Genomic DNA, 21,829 nt, shown 5'->3' with positions numbered 1-21,829 from the left:
ATTTCACCTGCTCATCCGGTAGTGATGCACCACCAGCCAGCGGCAAAACGGAGCACGCACAGAACATACGAGAACAGATTCGTTGTCTAAGCGTTTGAAGAATCAGGTTGCTACCTACGACCACCGAATTCGCCGGTTTACCAACTTTGAACTGTTATCGCCAATTTTGGCGATGTTTACATTTAACGGATCCTCTGCGGAAGTGCTTCCCACAAATTTAACAAAAGATTCATGAGAACCCCATTCAGTTCACCACTGATTGTTATTTACATAGAGGAGCCAATATTATACCAAAAATGATGGTATTATTTGGCTAAAGTGCAGAATCGCCCACTTATTTTTTTGGCGCTTTTTACAAGAGTAAGAAGAATTGGATTTTTTGTCAATTTTCTTCGACTTTTTAAGTGAAAATAGGTTGATGTGTACATGGATAATGAGTATGTGCAATCCTTAAAAACGTGCCAAGCAGTGGGTGATTCTGCACTTTTACCTATTATTTATCCATAGGGTGGAAAAAAAAAAAAGAAAAAAAAAAGATTGAAAGCAACTTTTTATTCAATAACCTTGTATGAATTAAAAAAAGTATCAATGTAATATCACATGAGACCAGAACAAACCTGCTACTATTGATCACTTATGTACTACATAAACCCATGCATATATGATACATTAGCATGCTTCATGTTCCACTCATGCCTCAGATAAAATAAAGTAAATAAAAAGATCATCACCATATATATATACCAGTACTGTATTTGAAGGCAAGAAGATGATTTTTTATGTAGAGGTGAGAAGATGGCAAAACATACAAGGTCAATAAATCAAAAAACGATGCATTTATAACAGATTTTCTGTGAAAATGTAGGAACATATCTCATATTTCTATGGGAATTTTGTCACTTAGATTTTGCAGAGAAGAAATTGAACATCCATATAGACAGCTAGTACCATAAGCAATTACATTCTGGATGATACTGTTGATGATCAATGATTTGAAATGCAATACAATCGACAAGCACTAAGTTAGTTCATCTGTAATACACAGCACCAGATACTTCCTTTCAAATTACTGTTATGAAAATCAGCTAGGATCATTCATTTACATGATTATCATCAAATTATTCATACGATTATTTTACGTTAAAAACTGATGATAGTTTAGCAATAAAAATACATAATACACAATTACAATATATATTTTCAATTTAAAATAAAATAATCATAACTTGAATTACTTACGTAAAATATAAAAAGATAAAATTCCCAATAAAACAAATTTAAAATTTATTCATAAATTAATTCGTAAATCCTTATATTATGACTTGAATTCTGCGGACTGACGAGACCGAAGAAATGAATTTTGCACCAAGGATGATTAGATTTCATGAGGTCGAGATCAACAATTTAACGACAGAACACTCAGGTGATTAAATATAGTCCTCTGTACAAGCAAGATAAGCTGTCAAATTCTGAGCCCTTGTCGAATTCTCCATTTAAAACATAATAAATTCGCTTTCTTGACACGTATAGTCTACCACCTGACAGCAGAATGATCCCGTAAGTAAACACAGCTGCTCACACAGAATCATCATTCAAAACGTTCATGAACCACACATTTATGATCTCAGAAATTTACTATGAAATAATTAGTAATAAGAAGTTATTTAATGTTTGCTATATTTTAGTTCATCAAAATTATAAAAAAGACAGTAAAACTTAACGAAATTTAATTCAATTTTAGTAATTATTTTATTATATTGCTAAAGTCGGTTATTCATTCTTATTACAATAAGTATTTATTTATGTTTTACATATAATTTATTTCATTTCTTATTTTTGGTTTTGAAAAATATGTTAAAAGTCATAGCATCTACGGAATGTATCTTATTCATGTAACTGGTGAAAATAATACTGTTAATGTGGCAACGCCTCTTGTCCTCCCGCGCGCGAACTGCGAAGTCTGTTAATGTTAATGTGATGTTGATATTTTGTGAATTATGTGTATTCAGAACTAAGTGTAATTTTAAATTTTAATTATGTTATCATTTTAACGTTTTTAAAAATAAAAGTAACTTATATTTTCAATTTCTGTTTGAAAAATAAAAGTAACTCTTTTATCTTCAATTTCTGTCTCCTGGAGCGGCTAATATGAAGAAATCAGCCGCCCCTAGTTTCCGATCTGGAATTAAGCGGATGCGCTTTTTAACTCCATTTCTTAAAGTCGATATTGATAAAGAAAACGAATTCTTCGAAAATTTGGACCACAAAACTGTTAAAGATTCCAATACTATACAATCGGCGAATACTACGGTCATACCGACTTTGTCTAAGTCAAATAAGCCATCAACAAGTAGCTCAGAATCAATGTTTCAGAATGTAAGTTAGATTCATTGTCAGTTCAAATGCCTGCATTTTTATCTTAATATTCGTATTCTGGAAAATAATCTTTTAAGGCTATAACTTGCAATTATTTTTTTTTTTAATGTGAAAATAACAAAAATAGCCAACTGAAATCATTTCATAAAATTCCAAAATTTTTTCATTTTAATTTATAGCTAATAAGAATTAGCGTTTTTGAAATTGCTGTAAATTGTCTAAATTGTATGCAACAAAAGGAGAATTAACCCCCAGAAAATCACGAATGTCAAATTCAGTAGAAAATGATATACAAAAACAGGGGATTAACATAATTATTATTCCAACTGTCAATTAAAATAACAAGAGAAGAAAAAATTGCCTTTCGAAACTTAACTCTTAAACTTCTGTGAAATGACTTGGATGTTCTAAGAAACTGAAGCAGCCTGAGAATAGAGAATATCAAAAAATAACTTTCTTTCTAATTTAATCCTAGAAAGCTTCATTTGTAAATTTTACATCACTTGGCACATTTTGTAAAATAAATTTTATGAATGGTTATCTTCTGTTAAAGTTATATCTCAATTATCTTTTAGTGGGAATAATTTACTTGTTTTAAAGTACACTTTTTTGATAAATATTATATATTAGCTGTAGTTTTTGGCATTAATTGCTATATTGGCAAGAAGTATGAAGGGTATATATGATAAACATGAAATTTTTCTCAAAATTTTTTTTCCTTTCAGTGAAGAGAATGAAGCCGAGGAAAGACAAGAAATATAAGCAAAAATTTTTATATGAGAGTTATTTCATCGTAAGTCCAAAGAAAGTGGAATTTTGGCAAAAATGGATGCAGATGTGATGATAATAACAACATGATAATATTTCAAAGACATGCCATAGTACAGTATTGCTGCTAGAAATATGTGTATGTAGTACAGGGTCCAAAGAACAAAAAAACACAGCTAATTCAATGGAATATTTTACATTGGTAATTATTAGTGACATACTTGAAATCATTATGATAGCCACCAATTCGGAGATATGTGAAAAATGTACACAGAAACAGGGTACTATTCGGTTTCGAGGGCCGTAAAAAATCACCAAATTATTGTTGATGCCAATGCTGCCAAAAAGAATTACCGCAACCCTAATAACTGCGGCAAAAAAGGAAGTATAATAGTAAATAACTATCTAAGATTGATGTTTTAATTTAAATGAAAGGTTAATTTCATATAATACTTTATTATTATTATTATGGAAGCACTTTCGCAGAGAACCTGGTAAAAGTAAACATCGCTGACTTTGGCGATAATAGTTCAAATCTGGTAACCCAGAGTATTTATCCTATTCGCTTGTTTGAAGTTTGCAACTATTCCTCTTGTGTTCAAATTTTGTTGGAATATCACTGTCGTTGTTTGCATTTGCAAATTTATATTATTCTTCTCTTATTTATTATTTTTCTGAATTTTTTAACAACGAATGGATAGAAATATTTTCGTAGATAGATGCCGATTCTCGGTTCGGGATGAAAGGAAGAAAATATGGTGGGAGGGGTGAATGCTAATTTGTAACACGGCTGTTCACATTGTGTTCTTAATTATTAACAGCTCTAAGATCATGAGCAGAACCATCAGGTTTCCAACCTCTAAAATAATTTGTTTTCGTAGGCTGCAAAAATGTGCATGTGCATTTTAAATAATTAAGTAATGCTTTTATTTTTATTATTGTCATCTAAAATTATGAGAATAAATCAATTTTTACGGTGTAAAATTTTAACAAGATAATATATTGTTAATGCTTTTCTAACAATAACCTTTCAGAGAATGGCAGGTGTGACATAAATAGATGATTTAATTGAAACAAAAAATATTACTGATTATATAAGATGACAGAATAGTTTGATGAATCGCCATAGTCATCAAAATTAGCAAATCACTACTGGTGGAAGGAATATATTGTTTTCTGAGTTAACTGTAATTTAAGACAAATTTTTTCGTATATCACGTTTAACCAGTTAATTTCATTATATTAATACTAATTTATGTTTTTTAAATGAATTTTTAATTCTGTTATAAATGCTTCTGTGCTAACTTCAATTTAATACAAATTTATTTTCGTATATCTCGTTTAACCGGTTAGTTTTACATCTACATGTGTATTATCTGTGAATTTTTACTACCATGTGCTTAATATATTGTTTTGCCTGCTAACTTGAATTTACAAGTACTAAAAATCACGTTTACGGCTGGGCTCATCGTTGATGAACCGCGAGCTTGGTGAGTAAAAGTGCAATGCTGCCAACGGGTTCTCTGCGGATGAAAACCCATTATTATTATTTTATTATTATAATTTATATGAATAAGGCTAAACATGACGGAATGGAAGCATAAGAGTAAATAACTATTTCAAATCATTATAATAATTTATATAAAAATTGCTAAACATGACTGAATGGATGTCTGCATCGCTATTTTGCTACCGACTTATCGCTAAAGCATAATTTCATCTTGTTGGTTGTTCAAACATAATTTTTTATAATGAATGTTGCCTTTTCTTTGAAAATATTCTCGGTAAAGTGCAGAATCGCTCAGTTATTTGTTTGCCGCTTTTTACAAGTGTAAAAACAATTGGATTTTTGTCAATACTTTTTAAGTGAAAATAGGTCGATGTGTACATAGATAAAGTCAAGGGTGTGCACAGTGCCATTTTTGTGCAATACTAGGATTTTGTTTTAAGTGAAAATATGTCGATGTGCACATGAATACCGAGTATGTGCAATTCTTAAAAATGTGTCAAACAGTGGGTGATTCTGCACTTTACCCAAAATTCTATTGCCGACTTTTCGTCATGTGCAATTCCCAAATTGTTAAATCCATAGGATATCAAAAAAGGATTTAAAAATTAAACTAGTATTTCAATGGCGTCTCAAGAAATATAGAACTATATAAACTTACGCAATCGGAAATCAACACGTATGCTAGATTTGGTGCGCTGTTAAATGGGCATGTTTGCTAGATTTGGCGCTTTTGCGCATACAATTTCGCTGCAATTTTCTTACGGCTCTCAAAACAGAATAGTACCAGAAACGGTAATAACAAATTCATATTCTATTTCAGAAACTAATGTTCTTGAAATAAAAGCTCTGATAGGTATTGTACTTCCGATTGACTCTAAGTGATGATAATAGGATGATGATATTTTTCCATTAATCTTCTGATACAAAATATTTTTTGGAAAATTTTAAATTAAATCACATTTTGAAGAAAGTTGTTAGTAGTGAGTTTTTTAAGAATGATTAGCTTCAACATTTCTCTGTAGTAAGGTTAGCTTTCTAGGATTAAAGATTCTAGGATTTGTTACTTAAATTATTAATTTCTAAATACACATTTTTATCACATAGAAGATCATTAAGTAATTTAAGTTGGTGAATTTAGTTATTTATAGCTGAGTAGAAAAAATGGTTGATCTTTGGATTATGGTAACTTGGCGATTTTTTGGCAAAAATTTGGTGACCAACTCTGCTACAGCAACCCTCTATTTTTTTTCCACTGCCATTTTGTCTTCGCGAAGTAAAGACATGTTTCTTTTCTTTTTATTTACTCAACACTTTTTCCAACAATCTACTAGCCGAATTACACTTATGCTAGAAATTTTATGTAATAAAACTGCTTAATCATGACAAATATTAACTGCAAAATTGGGAAAAAGTGCACAATCGCAAACTCCTTGTGCGTTTTTCAGAAGAGCACATACACATAAACCATTTACACGTCGACTTATTTTTACTTAAAAAAACATCCCAGAATTGCACAAAAATGGCATTGCGCACACTCTTCACTATATCCATGTACACTGCTTTTTTGTCATAAATTAGAAAAATTTCACGAAAATTTTGTGAATCTTTAAATCCGGTAAAAAGAACATATATGAAATTACCTGATCGCGAAGAAGTATATACCCTTTCCAAGGATGAACATTTTCACGTATAAAATAAATAAAATATCCAAAAACTTTTACCTCTAAATTATCTATTATATTATAAACGTCACCAATGAATTTCTACCACAAACATTAAAAATGGTTACAAATACTTAGTGTCAAATATTTAAATTATTTCCATGCACGTTTATTTCAACTGAAACGTATACCAAATTGCTACAAACATAAAATTCACAAAATAACTATCATTTAATTAAAATATAACTAAACCATGTACAGGTCGACTTATTTTTACTTAGAAAAACATCCCAGAATTGCACAAAAATGGCATTGCGCACACTCTTCACTATATCCATGTACACTGCTTTTTTCTCATAAATTAGAAAAATTTAACGAAAATGCATGAAAATACTCAACGTATGCGACTCAAACGTATTCCAAAATACTACAAACATATAACTCACAAAATCACGATCATTAAATTAAAATATAATTAAATTAAAAAACACCACTTAAAATATAAATAAGCACGTATATTAAATTAATAAAAATTAGATTACAATCCTAATTACTTTAAACTAAATCATTGCTAATAACAATTTTTAAATAATACCATTTTAATTTATTTACTCCTTACACTTAGAACAATGCATAAAAATAATATCCTCAAATGATTATAAATACTAACTTACCTAATCTTCTTCAGAATCTTCATTACGTCGCTGCAGTACTACTGCTAATTTCTAAATCCTAAATCCAGTAGTCAACTGGAAGTCTATTCACCAAGTAATAAGAAATTAATAAAATTTCACCTATACTCAAACTACTTTCAGTAAACCACGTACCCTTCCTTACACTCCGTTTCACAAAATGTCCATTTTCACCAGATTTCTTGCACCGCTATTCAAACTTATCTGTAATATCCTTTCTTTCACACAATCTCAACTTATTATTATTATCAGATAAACGCATTAAAAATTTAGAATTCACTTTACATAGTGCCATGCAATCCGAAAATTAATACTATTTCACACAATACACAATGAAGCTTAATGCAAAATAATATAGTACTACAGATATTTTTCCAAATTTACACCCTTTTCCGATTAAAGAACTGTATTTCGTCCATTAATGTCACGTGACATATCTCATGATCTCTCATTTCCTTCACACAAAATAATGCGTAATCGGAACTGAGTACTTCTCACATTATTACCAAAGTCCTAGGTAGTAACCTTTATCGCCTCCAAAATTTCGCCAAACTACCTGTTACCATATTCCAAAGATCAGCCGAAACAATTTTCCGTGGAAGATACATTTAATATCGTTGATGATTGTGGAACTTAGTTATCTGAATTCATATAGTCTATTAAAATATTTGTCATAATTCAAAAGAATTCTCTGGTTTGATTACTAATTTTCAAAACTGTTATTAACTTTCAGGTTACATCATTGAACTTTTATATTAAAGGAGAATTTATTTAATATATAAAATTTTTAATTTCTAAACTACAATTAATTCATATCTTTTATTTTATTTTTAGAGTAGTACATCCACGTGTGTAAACAAAGATACTGAAAGCAATGTTCGTAGTGATGAGGAAATTTTGAAACTTATTTCAGAAGTAGATGAAGGAAAATCAAATAGTGTAAATGCAATAGAAACAACATCAACAGCTAATTTCCTAGATGATGCTAGGACTGAATGCTTATTTGAACCATATATGTTTTCCCAGAATATTAATATCTCATCAATATTGGGTGTTTTAAATCACAGAATAAATGAATATAATTCTGAATTTCCGAAAGAATCAGGGTATATCTCAGAGTCAAAAAATAAAATTGATGCAGTTTTGGACCCTTTCCAGAATCCTGAAAATATTCAAGGAAAAGGAGATTTGGATTTTCAAAGAGTTTCTTCTCCAAAGTCCTTTGAAATTGATGCAGTTTTGGACCCTTTCCAGAATCCTGAAAATATTCAAGGAAAAGGAGATTTGGATTCTCAAAGAGTTTCTTCTCCAAAGTCCTTTGAATATAAAATTTATAGTGTATTGCATTGTAAACGATCTTCCAAAAAGGTAATATTTTTCACGAATCAAATAATATTTTATTAATTTAATTTATATATCTAATCTTATGCATTTTCTTGGCATTGTTAAAAATCAGAATATATAAAACTAATAATATTTATTCAACTTACCTTTCAGCACAAAATTTGGGAAGGCGATGGTAAGTAAATGATTGTTTTCTCTTTTATGATATTAGTTTGCATTATAAAATATATATATGTGGGACAAAAAATATGAAACCAAACTTCTAATTTTAATTGACTATAACTTCTTTTATTTTTATTTATTTATTTATTTATTTTACTTTTTATCTTAAAAATAGCACTGTAGGTCTAAATTGCGTCCACTTAATGCAGATGTCTCTTTCCCAATCACTAAATAATTACAAACCAAAATTTTTTAATTCAAACTGAAACTTTTTGATCCCCTCTCTTCATCTTCTGAATTGCTGTGACACTTTCGCTCTCCTCCTGGCCAGATGCTTTGCGGATACTATCTTTGCTCACTAAATAAGTATCAAGCTAACAAAACTGTAGGGCCCATCAGACGGCTGTCCGTGTGCGAACCAAATATTGTGTATCCCGAATTGCTTTCCTCAATAATAAAATTATCTTGAATCCGGCCATGTCTGTCTTCCCGTGTTTCTTCGCTAAGCATCTATTATGCCACCACCAAGTTCCAAATCATCCATATCATGTTGTATACAGTACAAAGTCTGAAATCCGGACTGTTCGGGACTTCGGTGATTCCGGATTTGGGATTTTTCCGGATAATAAATCATCAATTTAAATTTGGTAAGATGGCATACAGGAATTATACAATTAAAAATATGAAATCGTAATTTATGAAATAAAGAACAATTATGATCTAAAGGGCATCAAAATTTACAAAAGAAAGCTTAATATTTATTTGTTTACTTTATTAAACATTTCTTTCAATGTAAGTTGTTTAAGATGCTTCCACAAAAAATTCAAAAAGTTCCTTTTTCTTTTTTCTTGTGTCGTATACAGTGGACTTTCCAATGCCATACTCCTTGCATAATTTTGAGATGGATATTCCTTTATCCATTTTTTTCTGCAATTCCACTTTTTGTTTAATGGGCATCGAAACATAATTTTGCTTTATAGATCCTTTGGCAACTCCCGAATTGTAAACTCTTTTCGACATAATCGAAAGTTCAAGCTTAGTTTTTATAAAATTGCCGTAATGATAACAGTCTGCAAAAAATAATAAGCTGGATCAAATTAGAAGATCAGGGAGCAGCGCAGTCTGCTACATTGATTGAAATGAATCAGTAAAGATAATTTTAGCCTAACTTAATAACGTCCATTATACATTATTGGCTGTGTATCACAAGATTGGCGACGAAAGCCAAGTAGTTTCGCTAAATTTTGTCTTGCTCCTATTGTGTACTGAATTAAGCCTGAATTGTATTTAGTTATTTACTATACCTATGTTTAGTTCTTGCACATAACTTCAAACTAATCCGAGTCCTGAATAAATAAACTCCCACATATACTTAACCCTTTCCGGCGCAATGTGTTCGGTGTGAACACACCAAAAATATTCCCTCTTTAGACACTGAAACTAATTGATAAATATCACGAAAACTAAACTAATGGTTACTTTTAATCTCTTTTATGAATAATAGATGGCAGCACCACACAAGCAAATCATTAACTTTGAGATATATTCTGTTTTTAAAGATGCTGGTTTTTCAAAGAAATGTTTCAGTTTTTTTTTAATGTAAAGAATATTAATGAAAAAAATCTATATGTAATTTTGTTGTTCGTATTCTAATCTGCCTATTCTGTATGACTTTTAATTTTTATCTTTGAAATATTGCGTATAGTGAAACCTTCAGTATATGGTGTGTTCGGACTGAACACATTGTACTGGTAGTGCCTGTCACGCAGTAAGTCGCAGAATCTGGTTTCGTGCTTCAAACATGGGGGAGGCTGAAAGCGCAGATTTATTTATGTTTGTTTTTATTCTTTTCTGTTTTTGGTTTTGAAGACCCTGGTGCTTTGTTTTCACTTAGCTATTTGATTTTCAGTGAGAGCAGACCCTATTTTTCTCTTGCTTTCATCATGTGTAGTGTGCTTAGTTTTGATTTCTGTAGATTTTTATTTGTATATATATTTAATAGTTATTTTTTCTAGTCAATAATTAATTGTAAATATTATACTATTTTAATTATTTTTCTTATAAATTTTAAAATTGTGTAAATGGCTCGGAGAGGCCTCAGCATTGCTGAAGCAATGAGAGTTTCCTTTTTTCCCCCGGTTTTTTTTGGGGGGGGTTTGTAGAGTAGCAGGCCTTCTCATGTTGCACCCTGGGTTATGCTAAATCTGCTACAGAGATCAGATTCTACTGTTTTTAAATCATACACAAAGTATTTTACTGTAATACAGGTTTCACAGCAATGCTCACCTATCGCAACTTTTGCGGCTCAGTGTGTTCGCTTCGGACACACCCACAAAATGGAAACGGCTAGTGCTATCTTTGTAAATTTATACCTGCATACTCTCCTAGGCCTAAATAGACTGCCTACATTTTTTTTTTTTTTTTTTTTTTGGTAAAATTCCAACTTTAGAGTAGTGTGCCGGAAAGGTTTAGGGCTTTATCTAGGGCCGGCACTCGAAACCGCCTGGTGCAGTCTCTTCGGGTCCTAAATTCTAAATTTTAACCTTGCCTAAACTTTGGATCCCAGTGCCTTCCCTAAATCGTAAATACTTCTCATTCCTTAATTTTGCCACTCGGTGCTTCCCCAAATTCCGAAAATTTCGCCTTCCCTAAATTCTGCTGTCTGATGCTGACATATTCTGCCGCCGCTTCTGAGTTTATGGTGAATAACATATTAGTTATTCTTAATTAAAATAGCACTAAATGTAATTTTATAGTAATAAAAGTCCCAGGTAGTAACCTTTATCGCCTCCAAAATGTCGCCAAACTACCAGTTACCATATTGTAAAGATCAACCGATTTTTTCTTCCATAATAAAACATGGGAAGATTTTCACTTAAAAATTCCGTTTCTTAATTTCACTTAGGCTATAATATATAATATATAATTTCACTATAAATAGTAATAGCACTAAATGTAATGCCTATGAGTTTCATTAACAAAATTTATTTTTAGTATATGAAAAGAAATTTTTGTTGAATTTTTCCTCGTCAACATTTCTTAGAGCATTTAAAAATCTATAATCATCGCCAAGCGTAATGTTAGTATAAAAGGTTGCCATACTCTTGTTATTCATTTGCTAATATAAAAAAAATGGGTACTTTTCCGTTTCGCCGGCGCAAATCTCGCCAAGCAGACTTTGTTGGCGACAACATACAGTATACACATAAAAAATGTTAATTCAAAGAATTTTTTTTTATTTTGAAGGCATAAACATTTTAATATGGTTTAAAATTTTGTAAAAAGCCAATAAATAAAGACAATAAATTTGAAAAAAGACATTAATTTAAGAATTTACTATGATTTCATGGTTCAATATCCTGATTCGCCGGTTCGTATCACGTGACCTCAAGTGATCTCATCTCACGTAAACTACGCTACTAAAATCTAATTCACTCAGGAATTACCTACATTAATTTCAAGTTAAATCTTAATTTGGAATACAAGTTTAAATGCAAGAATTATTTCAATTCGTACGAATAGCTTACTCAGAAATTATGTAAAACCGCAGTGCTTTACTTCCCTAGTGCATTCTCATTAGAATTGATGAATTTAACACTTGATTTCGCCTTCGGATGAGCGGTGTAATTGTGTTCTAATTGATTTAGAACCTAATTGACTTAGAACTAATTGACTTATTACCGTGAATTGTCTTAGGGGATAAAATTTAAATATCGTGTAAAAATTCTATATTATTGTATGAAAATTTATACCTTTTGTATGTAAATTTATACCATTGTATGAAAATTTATATTCATACAATGGTATAAATTCTATATTATTGTATGAAAATTTATACCAGTATTGAAAGAAACAATCTGATAAGAAATGGCTTCAACTTGTTTTGAAACTGAGGCGTGAAAGGTAGCCAACAAAGATATTCCGTCTGGCATCAGTTAAACCATTATTGGCGACTTTATCGTTTGCGCCGTCAAAACGGAAAAGTACCAAAAAATGTTTAGACGTCACAGCATGAGTTATTGCTGAAGCTGTCATGTATTGATAAACATGTGGTGATGAAAGCAAAATATAATAAATAATGACTCACCTGGTCGGCGTCAAGGATATAAAATAGGTAAATGTTTCCGTTTGAGATGTATGACAAATAGATACTCAGCTATGGAGCCAAATTATTAATCTCACAAATTTATGCTTACATGATTGTTTTTCAATAACGAGATATATTATTTAGCGCCTAAGTGAAATTAAGAAACGGAATTTTTAAGTGAAAATCTTCACATGTTTTATTATGGAAGAAAAAATCGGTTGATCTTTACAATATGGTAACTGGTAGTTTGGCGACATTTTGGAGGCGATAAAGGTTACTACCTGGGACTTTGGTAATAATGTGAGCAGTACTCAGTTCCGATTACGCATTATTTTGCGTGAGGGAAATGAGAGATCATGGGATATGTCATCTGATATTAATGGACGAATTACGGTTCTTTAATCGGAAAAGGGGGGAAATCGGGAAAAAATGTGGAAATTTTGTATTTAGCTTTATTCTGTGTTGTGTGAAACAGTGTTGTTTAATTTTTGGATCCCATGGCCCTAACTAAAGTGAATTCGAAATGGGTATTTAGGCATTGTGATAAAGAGAAGTTTGCTTTTTATTTAGCGGAGGAAGTATGGAGGAAAAATTCGCAGAAAAAATCTTTCAATAATTTTATTGAATGAATTAGAAAAGTGTATCCGCCACGTAATCAAGATTCTGAAGAAGTTAGTATTTTTAATTATTTGAGGATATTATTTTTATGCATTGTTCTAATGTAAGGTGGAAATGAATTTGGTATTATTGGGAAAATTGTTATTAGCAATGATTTAGTTTAAAGTAATTAGGATTGTAAGGTAATTTTTATTAATTTAATGTATGTGCTCATTTATATTTTAAGTAGTGTTTTTGAATGTAATTATAATTTAATGAAATGATAGTTATTTTGTGAATTTTATGTTTGTAGGAATTTGGTATACGTTTTAGTTGAAGTAAACGTGCATGGAAATAATTTAAATATCTAAGTATTTGTAATGGTTGCGGTATGAATTCGTTGGTGACATTTATAATATAATAGATGATTTAGAGGTAAAAGTTTTTGGATATTTTATTTATTTTATATGTGGAAATGTTCATATTTGGAAAGGGTAAATACTTTTTCGCGATCAGGTAATTTCATATATGTTCTTTTTACCGGGTTTAAAGATTGAGAAAATTGTCATGTATTTTCGTGAAATTTTTCTAATTTATGAGAAAAAAGCAGTGTACATGGATATAGTGAAGAGTGTGCGCAATGTCATTTTTGTGCAATTCTGGGATGTTTTTTTAAGTAAAAATAAGTCGGCGTGTACATGGTTTATGTGTATGTGTTATTTTGAAAAACACGTAAGGAGTATGGTATTGTGCACTTTTTCCCAATTTTGCAGTGAATATTTGTTATGATTAAGCAGTTTTGTTTGATAAAATTTCTAGCATAAGTGTAATTCGGCTAGTAGATTGTTGGAAGAAGTGTTCAATAGATAAAAAGAAAAGAAACATGTCTTTACTTCGTGAAGACAAAATGGCGACAGGGAAAAAAAAATAGAGGATTGCTGTAGGAGAGTTGGTTGCCAAATTTTCGCCAAAAAATCGCCAAGTTACCATAATGTAAAGATCAACCAAAAAATCAAATGTGCATGCGTAAAGGATTAATAAAAAAAATGTTTATGGCTTTGAGGTCTGGATTTTAGATCATTCCAGATAATGGACGTTTGGATTTCGGACTTTGTACTGTATTTTATCATAACAAAATTATCAGACGTACCATAACAGAATTATATTAATGACAAATTAGACATATAGCTTCAGATTTCAATAGGAAATCTTGCAAATTTTTTAATTTGCTTGTTTTTATAAATTTTTTACATTTTAAAAAACTTATTTTTCCTTTCATCATACACTGTTTTTGATCCTTCTAAAGTTTAAATAAGAAAGTATTCTAGATTGACAAACTAAAAACCACAGTTAAACATTAGTAAGTAAGGAGCTTTTGCAAATGACCCATATGCTTTGTAAGCTGGAATAGGAATTATTCCAATAACATGTGTGCCAAACTTTTTGACAGAATGATTTTTCAAAGTTTTCCTTTTTATATCATGTTGAAATGATTTTTTATTAATAGTTTTTGCTTAATGAGCAAATAATTAATCACAGAAATTCACTATTTGTATCACTAGAAAGAGTGGAAAAAAGTCTTTTAAATAAAAATTTGTTTTGTATCTATTATATAATTTACTATATTTTGGTGACTTTTTTTAAATTGTTAAATATTTCATATCTGTGTCTCTATTAGCTTTAAATTCTCAAACTCATAAGTATAGCTTTCATATGAAATTTATACAGATTTTAATGGCAGAGTTTCACATATTTTTAAAACGATCCTCTTCCCACCCCCCAGTTTGCAATATTAAGGTTTTAAATAGGAAGTTTGTTCTTTCCTAATCTTGCCAGAAAAGCATGTGACTTTGTTTGGAAATATCATATCCAGGATATCATTTCATCCTAATACGGTATTCTTGAACTATTTCTCCCTTCCTTTCTTCCCTTGAACATTTTGCATTCTTTGTGATGCTAAAAAGGAATTGCATGCAAAAAATTATATTTATTTTTGCAAAATATCTTCACTATCATTTAGTCGACTGTTCTGAATTTTGTTACATTAAAATCTTAACTCTCTGTAAAGCTCAGAAAATGCTGAATTTCTTATAAGTGAAAATTCCAGATAGTCGAGCATATAAAGAATATAATTCATGATAGAAAAGACAAGAAGATGGAAAAATTTCGAGTCTAAAATTGTAAAAATAATCTCCTACATTTAAAATTATACAGTCAAAAGTCATTAATCCAGACTAATCGGGACTTCGGCGATTCCGGATTATCGATTTTTCCGGATTATAGATCATCAGTTTAAATCTGGTAAGATGGAATACAGAAATTACAAAATTAAAAATATGAAATTGTAATTTATGAAATAAAGAACAATTATGATCTAAAGGGTATCAAAATTTACAAAAAGAAAAAGCTTAATATTTATTTGTTTACTTTATTTATTACATTTCTTTCAATGTAAGTTGTTTAAGTTGCTTCGTTTCATGTGATAATACTTTCTCTTTAATTCTATTAAACAGACATAATTTCTTGTTTAGTTACAAAGTTCCGCTGTTCAAGTCCTATAATTGCTGTGTCGAGAACACCGACTAATTTGTCAATCGAAATTTTTTTGTTTTCAATAACCTCTGTTACTTTCTTCACTATTGGAAGCGAATTATAATGACGAAGAACTTGTTTTAAGTCATATCAAAGACGGAGTACATCGAGATGAAATACTACATTTAGTAAGGAATTATAAGCCAAATAAAATAAAAACATCTGCCCTGAAGATAAGGATAGTGCTGACAGATCAACTTCAATTCATTGCGCGCCGCAATGTTCCCCCCGCCAAGCAGCGTGAAATTGATAAACAGATTTCGGATTTCAAAACATACTTTCGCTTTAGATCCTTTACATATTAGCACATATGTATCAGAAATTCTATTTGATATAATCGAAAGTTCAAGCTTACTTTTATAAAATTGCTCTAACAGTCTGCAAAAAATAATAAGCCGGATCCAATTTGAAGATTAAGGAACAACGCAATCTGCAACATTAAATGAATTAGATAATTTTAGCTTAGCTTATACCGTCTATTATACATTAAACGCGCATGCATAAACGTTTTATGCGCACACGGATATTCGCAGCCGTAAAGGTCTTACGCGCATACGTGAACGCTTATGCGCATGTGTCAACACGAGGCATGCGCAGAAAGTTTGTAGCTTTGAGGTCCGGATTATGAGTGTCCGAATTAACGACTTTTGACTGTATAAGATTTTAGGGATGAAAAAATGAATTTCAGACTTAAAAGCCGGCAAATTTCGTAGGCTTTAATCATATGAAAATAACACATCTTATGAAAGTTGGTGGAGATGGTGCCAGTTATTGTGGCAGAAGTTTAAAGGAAGTAATCATTTAACTAAATAAATATATTTAAATAACAAATATAGCACATAAAAAGACTTAAAACACCTATCATAATTTTTTATGGTCTCATCAGTGGTCAAGTGGTTAAAACCGCTGAATGCTGAGTGTTTGACTGCGATTTGATTCCAGGCAAACAGGCTGGCTCTATGGCTTTCCCCGTATTTAATGTGAATGTAATCAAGTTACCTTTGAAAACCTCCATAAAGGCATCCCTTCCATATGCAGAAAGCCCTTTGCTGTATTGAAATAATCAACCAATTAGTCATAATTTTTCATGTTATATCCCTATTGCTTATCAAGTTACCTTTGAATAATACCTAGTTTTCAAATAAAATTGCATATCATACCCATAAATATAACCAGGATCATGTAATTTTGAAAATAATCTATTTCATATTGTCACGTAGAAGAAATGTTCCAAATCTTAAGAATTTTTTCAAAATGCGAGAGAACAGATAAACAGCAGTTAATTTATTGACAACAAGATCTTTACAAAAACTAAACCAGTTATCAAGAAGTAAACAAATTTACTTAAAAACCAAGATGAAGCTCTTATGATTGCATTGAGCAGTATTTAGGTAACAGGTAAGTGTAACATAAGGTGAAGCTCTTATGTTACACTTACCTGTTGCTGGCACTAAATAACGCTCTTTGGCAACAGTGTGTATAATGGCTTTATAATTCTCTCATTTGCTAAATATTTTTTTGGGGGGGGGTTAAAATTAAAAAATGATAAATATATATTCGATGGGCTACCATTTGAATTCGTTACTACTTTTTAATATGGCATGAGGGCCATTAAATCCCCTCCTTGACTAAAACATTTAACATTTTGAAATTATTTATTTTTTCAGAATGAAGAGTTCATAAAATATTACATCAAAAACATTCCTTCCTTTTTTAAATGTTTGTTTTACTGTTAATTTACTACTAAATATATAGCTACTAATTTTATTTACAGCTAAATTTATTCATAGCTACTAATTTTATTTATAGTAAATTTAGCAATTTATCAACATTTTGGTGATTTCAAGATCAATTGGTATACAAAATATTTTATCTGTAATTTTGCAAATTTTTTGATATTTTTTTTTTTTTTTTTTTTTTTTTTTTTTTTACAAACATAATAAAATTGATTAATAGCATTTTTATTTTCCCATGTCATATTTAAAAATAACATTACTTTCCACTTTTGGCGACTTAGGAATATTTTGATTCTGAAAAATAGATAAGATAATAAATGCTATGAAATGCAGTTTCCGAAGCACTTCTTAGCAAAAGAAAAAAGCTACTGTAGTTATTTTAAAATTAATTTCATTTTTTCTTCTTTTATATATTTTCTCTGAGTTTTTTCTATGTTGTTTTGGAATATTCAAATGTGTATAAATTTTCTCTGAAAAACTTAACTCTTTTCTTTTTTGAATTTTTATGCACCTCGGAAAGTTTAGAATGATTTGAAATATTTATAGATTTATGATTCCAAAAAAAAGTCGCCAAATGAAAGATATTTTCATGGTATTAATACATATTGATGTGTTTTACAGGGAAATTGTGATGAATTTCGGTACTGTTCTGTTTTGAGGAACGTAAAAGAATTGCAGCGAAAATGTATGCGCAAAAGCGCCAAATCTAGCAAACGCGCCCATTTAACAGCGTGCCAAATCTAGCGTACGTGTTGATTTCAGATTGCGTAAGTTTATATAGTTCTATATTTCTTAAGACGCCATTGAAATACTAGTTTAATTTTCAAATCCTTCTTTGATATCCTATGGATTTAACAGGAATTGCCCATGATGAAAAGTGTGCAATAGAATTTTGGGTAATGTGCACAATCACCCACTGCTTGACACGTTTTTAAGAATTGCACATACTTGGTATCCATGTACACATCGACCTATTTTCACTTAAAAAACAAAATCTCAGAATTGCACAAAAACGGCACTGTGCACACCCTTGACTTTATCTATGTACACATCGACCTATTTTCACCTAAAAAGTAAAAGAAAATTGACAAAAATCCCATTGTTTTTACCCTTGTGAGAAGCAGCAAAAAAATAAGGGAGCAATTCTGCACTTTTTTTCCAAAGAAAAGGCATCATTCATTATAGAAAATTACGTTTGAACAACCAACAAGATGAAATTGTGCTTTAGCGATAAGTCTGTAGCGAAATAAAGATGGCGGCATCCATTCAGTTATGTTTAGCAATTTTTATATAAATTATAATAATGATCTGAAATAGTTATTTACTCTCATGCTTCCATTCAGTCCATGTTTAGCTATTTTTATATAAATTATAATAATAAAAAAATATTGTATGAAATTAACTTTTCATCTAAATTAAAACATCAGTCTTAAATAGTTATTGGGCCCACCAGCGGCCGAGCGGTAACGTCGCTGAACACTGGTAGTTCGGTCTGAGGTTCGAATCCCGCGAACGGGCTGGCTGCATGGGCGTTTTCGTGGTTTTCCCCATGTGTAACGTATATACGAGCCAGTTTCCCTTAAAAAGTCCTCCATGAAGGCATCCCTCCCTTAAGGCAGATAGCCCTCAAGTGCTTTGCTGTAATCTAATAAACCAAACCAACCTTAAATAGTTATTTACTTTTATACTTCCTTTCTTGCGTTGGGGTTGTCGCAATTATTTTTTTCAGCACTAGCATCAACAATAGTTTGGCAATTTTTTACGACCCTCAAAACCAAATAGTACCTGAATTTCTTATGCTTTGGAAAATTTTTAGAAGAACAGTGAAAACAAAGTTATTTGAATTTTGTGCTTTTGATCCTAGAAGAATTTCTGTTAATATGTTTATCTTCCCTTTAGTTTCTCATCTTTTCACTAGACACAAGCATGGAAAATTGCAAAAATAGTTCTAATTTTTTCACTTGGACAAGATCCATAGAAAAGAATTTTTCTGTTTATAAAGAATTTGAAAACTGACAGTTTGAAAGATTCATCTGATGTGTCACTGCACTGTACACAAGGCTAAAACAAGGCATTTTGCCACCTGGTACAATCTCCATGGATTTCCTATATTGTGCTGCCCAGTGTCTGTCCTAAATTTAAAAAAAAAATTGTCATCCCTTAATTTTGTTGTTCACTAAATTTAAAAATTCTTCCACTAGCACCTTATATATATATATATATATATATATATATATATAAAGCATCTTCTGCACATTCTAAATACATTCAGTTCTATATAATAACAGAAATCTTCAATTAAATCTGAAATTCTAAAATGTAGAGGAAACTCGGGGAAAAAATTAAATAAAGAGAAAGAAAATTATTTTTTATGGTATATTTTTAAAACATAAATAAGTTAGGGGATCAAACAGAAACTAGTGAGAACACTGATTTGTTTATTGAAACAAAAAATATGTTGAAGAGAATAAAACTAATGTAAATTATGTAAAATATCTTGAAATTTTTCAAATTAGAAAGCTGCATAAACATTTGTAGTGTGTTGTTGCTCTGAAACATATTTTATGTGTGATTAATTATCCTAATTTCATTTTATAATCAATATAAATTTTGTGTAATAATCTGTATTTTAAATTGTAAAATATGCTTAGATCAGGAATTTGAATAGTGCTTTTTTAACAGATATTTTTTCGAAATTTTTTTAAAAAAAGAAGACCATATAAATCTGTGATGATTTATAGTATCAATTATAAGTATTTTGTAACTAATTACTCACCCTTAGAAGTTCCCTATGTGTTAAGGTTGAGTGTCTTTCGTTAATCCTTACTGTAAATGTAATATACAACACAAAGATATAAGCATTACCTTAAAACTTTATTCCTTATACCTAATGAGACTTAAAATGATATAAAACAACTTACTATTTCTGGTACTTATTCAAACTTTGTTATATTAGCTGGATTATAACTATGCACAGCTATGACACCAACTAGCTATGACACTGACTAGTTAGATGAAGTGCAACTAACTTTCAATACTTACTAGTCTAGCCAATATCGGGCATTCATGTCTGTTTTGAGATCGTCTCTCTCTTAGTAGGCATCTGTGGGTTCAACAGCCAAGCTTCCATTATGAATCATGCTGGTTATGATTTTATTTCTTATTTTAACCTGCACTATTTGACATAAAATTTGCACAAACCTCTGGACTAAGTGAATAAATGATGAAACAAGACATAATGGAAAAAATCAACATAAATCTAATTGTCAGTAAAACTTAGATGTCACTAACCTTCTTAAAAATATGTAGGACTATTGTAAGTGTAAAATATAAATAATATAAGTATAAATTTTGGAGGAATTTTACAATTTAATGCTAATTACCTGATAAATTTTTATTTCTTTTAAGTTTTTAGTTAATTCAGTTCCCTTTGTTGATTGGTACTTAATGTTTTCATTAATAATCCTTTAAAATACTTAATTTCAATGTGCAGAAGTGTGAATGAACCTTATTTTCTCAAGCGTTGGTTGTAGCCATATACTTCCAATTGTAGAAGTATTTTAAATGATGGAAATATTCATGTTTTGGAAATATAAAATTTTTTTTTTAAATTATTTTCGACAAATAATGAAATTTGACTTTTAATGTGGTCTTCTGGTTCCTATACTTATATTTAGGAAAGTTTTACACTTGTTATGAGAAGTGAAATGATAGGAAACACATGACAGAAAATGACGAATATTTATTTTCAAAATTTGCAGTTTTTGATGTCATTTTCGACTTGCCTTGAAAAGCTGGTTAATTAAGTTAGAATAGTTCAAGGAAATAAGTTTAAATGAAGGGCAGAAAAATGTGTATATAATTTAGTAGGCCATGCAAGAAAGTCATCATGTTCACATCAGAGTTCTTTGATTTATTGTGCATATCAATAGAATACAAGTATAAAACAACATAAATTTGCGTTAATAATTGTTAACTGCAAAATTTTGTATGTTCGTATTTCAAAGATAAGTATGTTCATGAATACTTGCAGGTTTATTTTTTTCTTTTAAATTGATTACAAGGATATATAACATCACTTATGTTGATGCTCTGTCGAATTTGTTTTTTAATGATTTTATTTACCTTTGTCTCTCTATTTGTTTGAATCACATCTTGCAATCATTTTAGTGCCTTCTACAGAGCCAGTTTTCTTAAAATTTTGCACATGCTTATATTTACAACGAAAATACTACGCTATACAAAAACTTAATTTCCTGTTTTATAATTTCATTCCAGTTTCTTATTGTACATTTTTCATTCTT

The 21,829-nt window shown here is 30.2% G+C and overlaps 2 protein-coding genes across 12 annotated transcripts in view; one reads left to right on the top strand and one right to left on the bottom strand.

The window, feature by feature from the left end:
* The window catches only part of LOC118180466 (protein-tyrosine sulfotransferase-like), a 58,248-nt gene extending 56,681 nt beyond the window's left edge, over nucleotides 1–1,567 (bottom strand). For 2 of the 4 annotated variants that reach the window (XM_085817216.1, XM_085817217.1), the window contains exon 1: nucleotides 1,240–1,567. The gene's annotated coding sequence lies outside the window, so the exon portion shown is untranslated. The remainder of the gene's footprint in view (nucleotides 1–1,239) is intronic. The other 2 variants (XM_085817218.1, XM_085817219.1) reach the window with 1 other exon arrangement.
* A 362-nt stretch (nucleotides 1,568–1,929) lies between these two features.
* The window catches only part of LOC118186506 (DNA repair and recombination protein RAD54B-like), a 176,394-nt gene continuing 156,494 nt past the window's right edge, over nucleotides 1,930–21,829 (top strand). For 5 of the 8 annotated variants that reach the window (XR_015041298.1, XM_085817210.1, XM_085817209.1 and 2 more), the window contains exons 1-3: nucleotides 1,930–2,376; nucleotides 7,842–8,375; nucleotides 8,505–8,526. Coding sequence is in view for 6 of the 8 variants with exons in the window: in XM_085817210.1 (XP_085673336.1) it covers nucleotides 2,149–2,376; nucleotides 7,842–8,375; nucleotides 8,505–8,526 (784 nt within the window). In the remaining 2 variants the exon portion in view is untranslated. Of the gene's footprint in view, nucleotides 2,377–3,101; nucleotides 3,347–7,841; nucleotides 8,376–8,504; nucleotides 8,527–21,829 lie in introns of all 8 variants that reach the window. The other 3 variants (XM_085817211.1, XM_085817212.1, XM_085817214.1) reach the window with 3 other exon arrangements.

The sequence above is a fragment of the Stegodyphus dumicola genome, chromosome 5 (assembly GCF_044657685.1).
Source record: "Stegodyphus dumicola isolate Sdum_Otavi_A_Nest chromosome 5, ASM4465768v1".
NCBI lineage: Eukaryota > Metazoa > Arthropoda > Arachnida > Araneae > Eresidae > Stegodyphus > Stegodyphus dumicola.
Note: the sequence above shows the minus strand (reverse complement) of the source record. Positions and strands in the feature narration are given on the sequence as shown.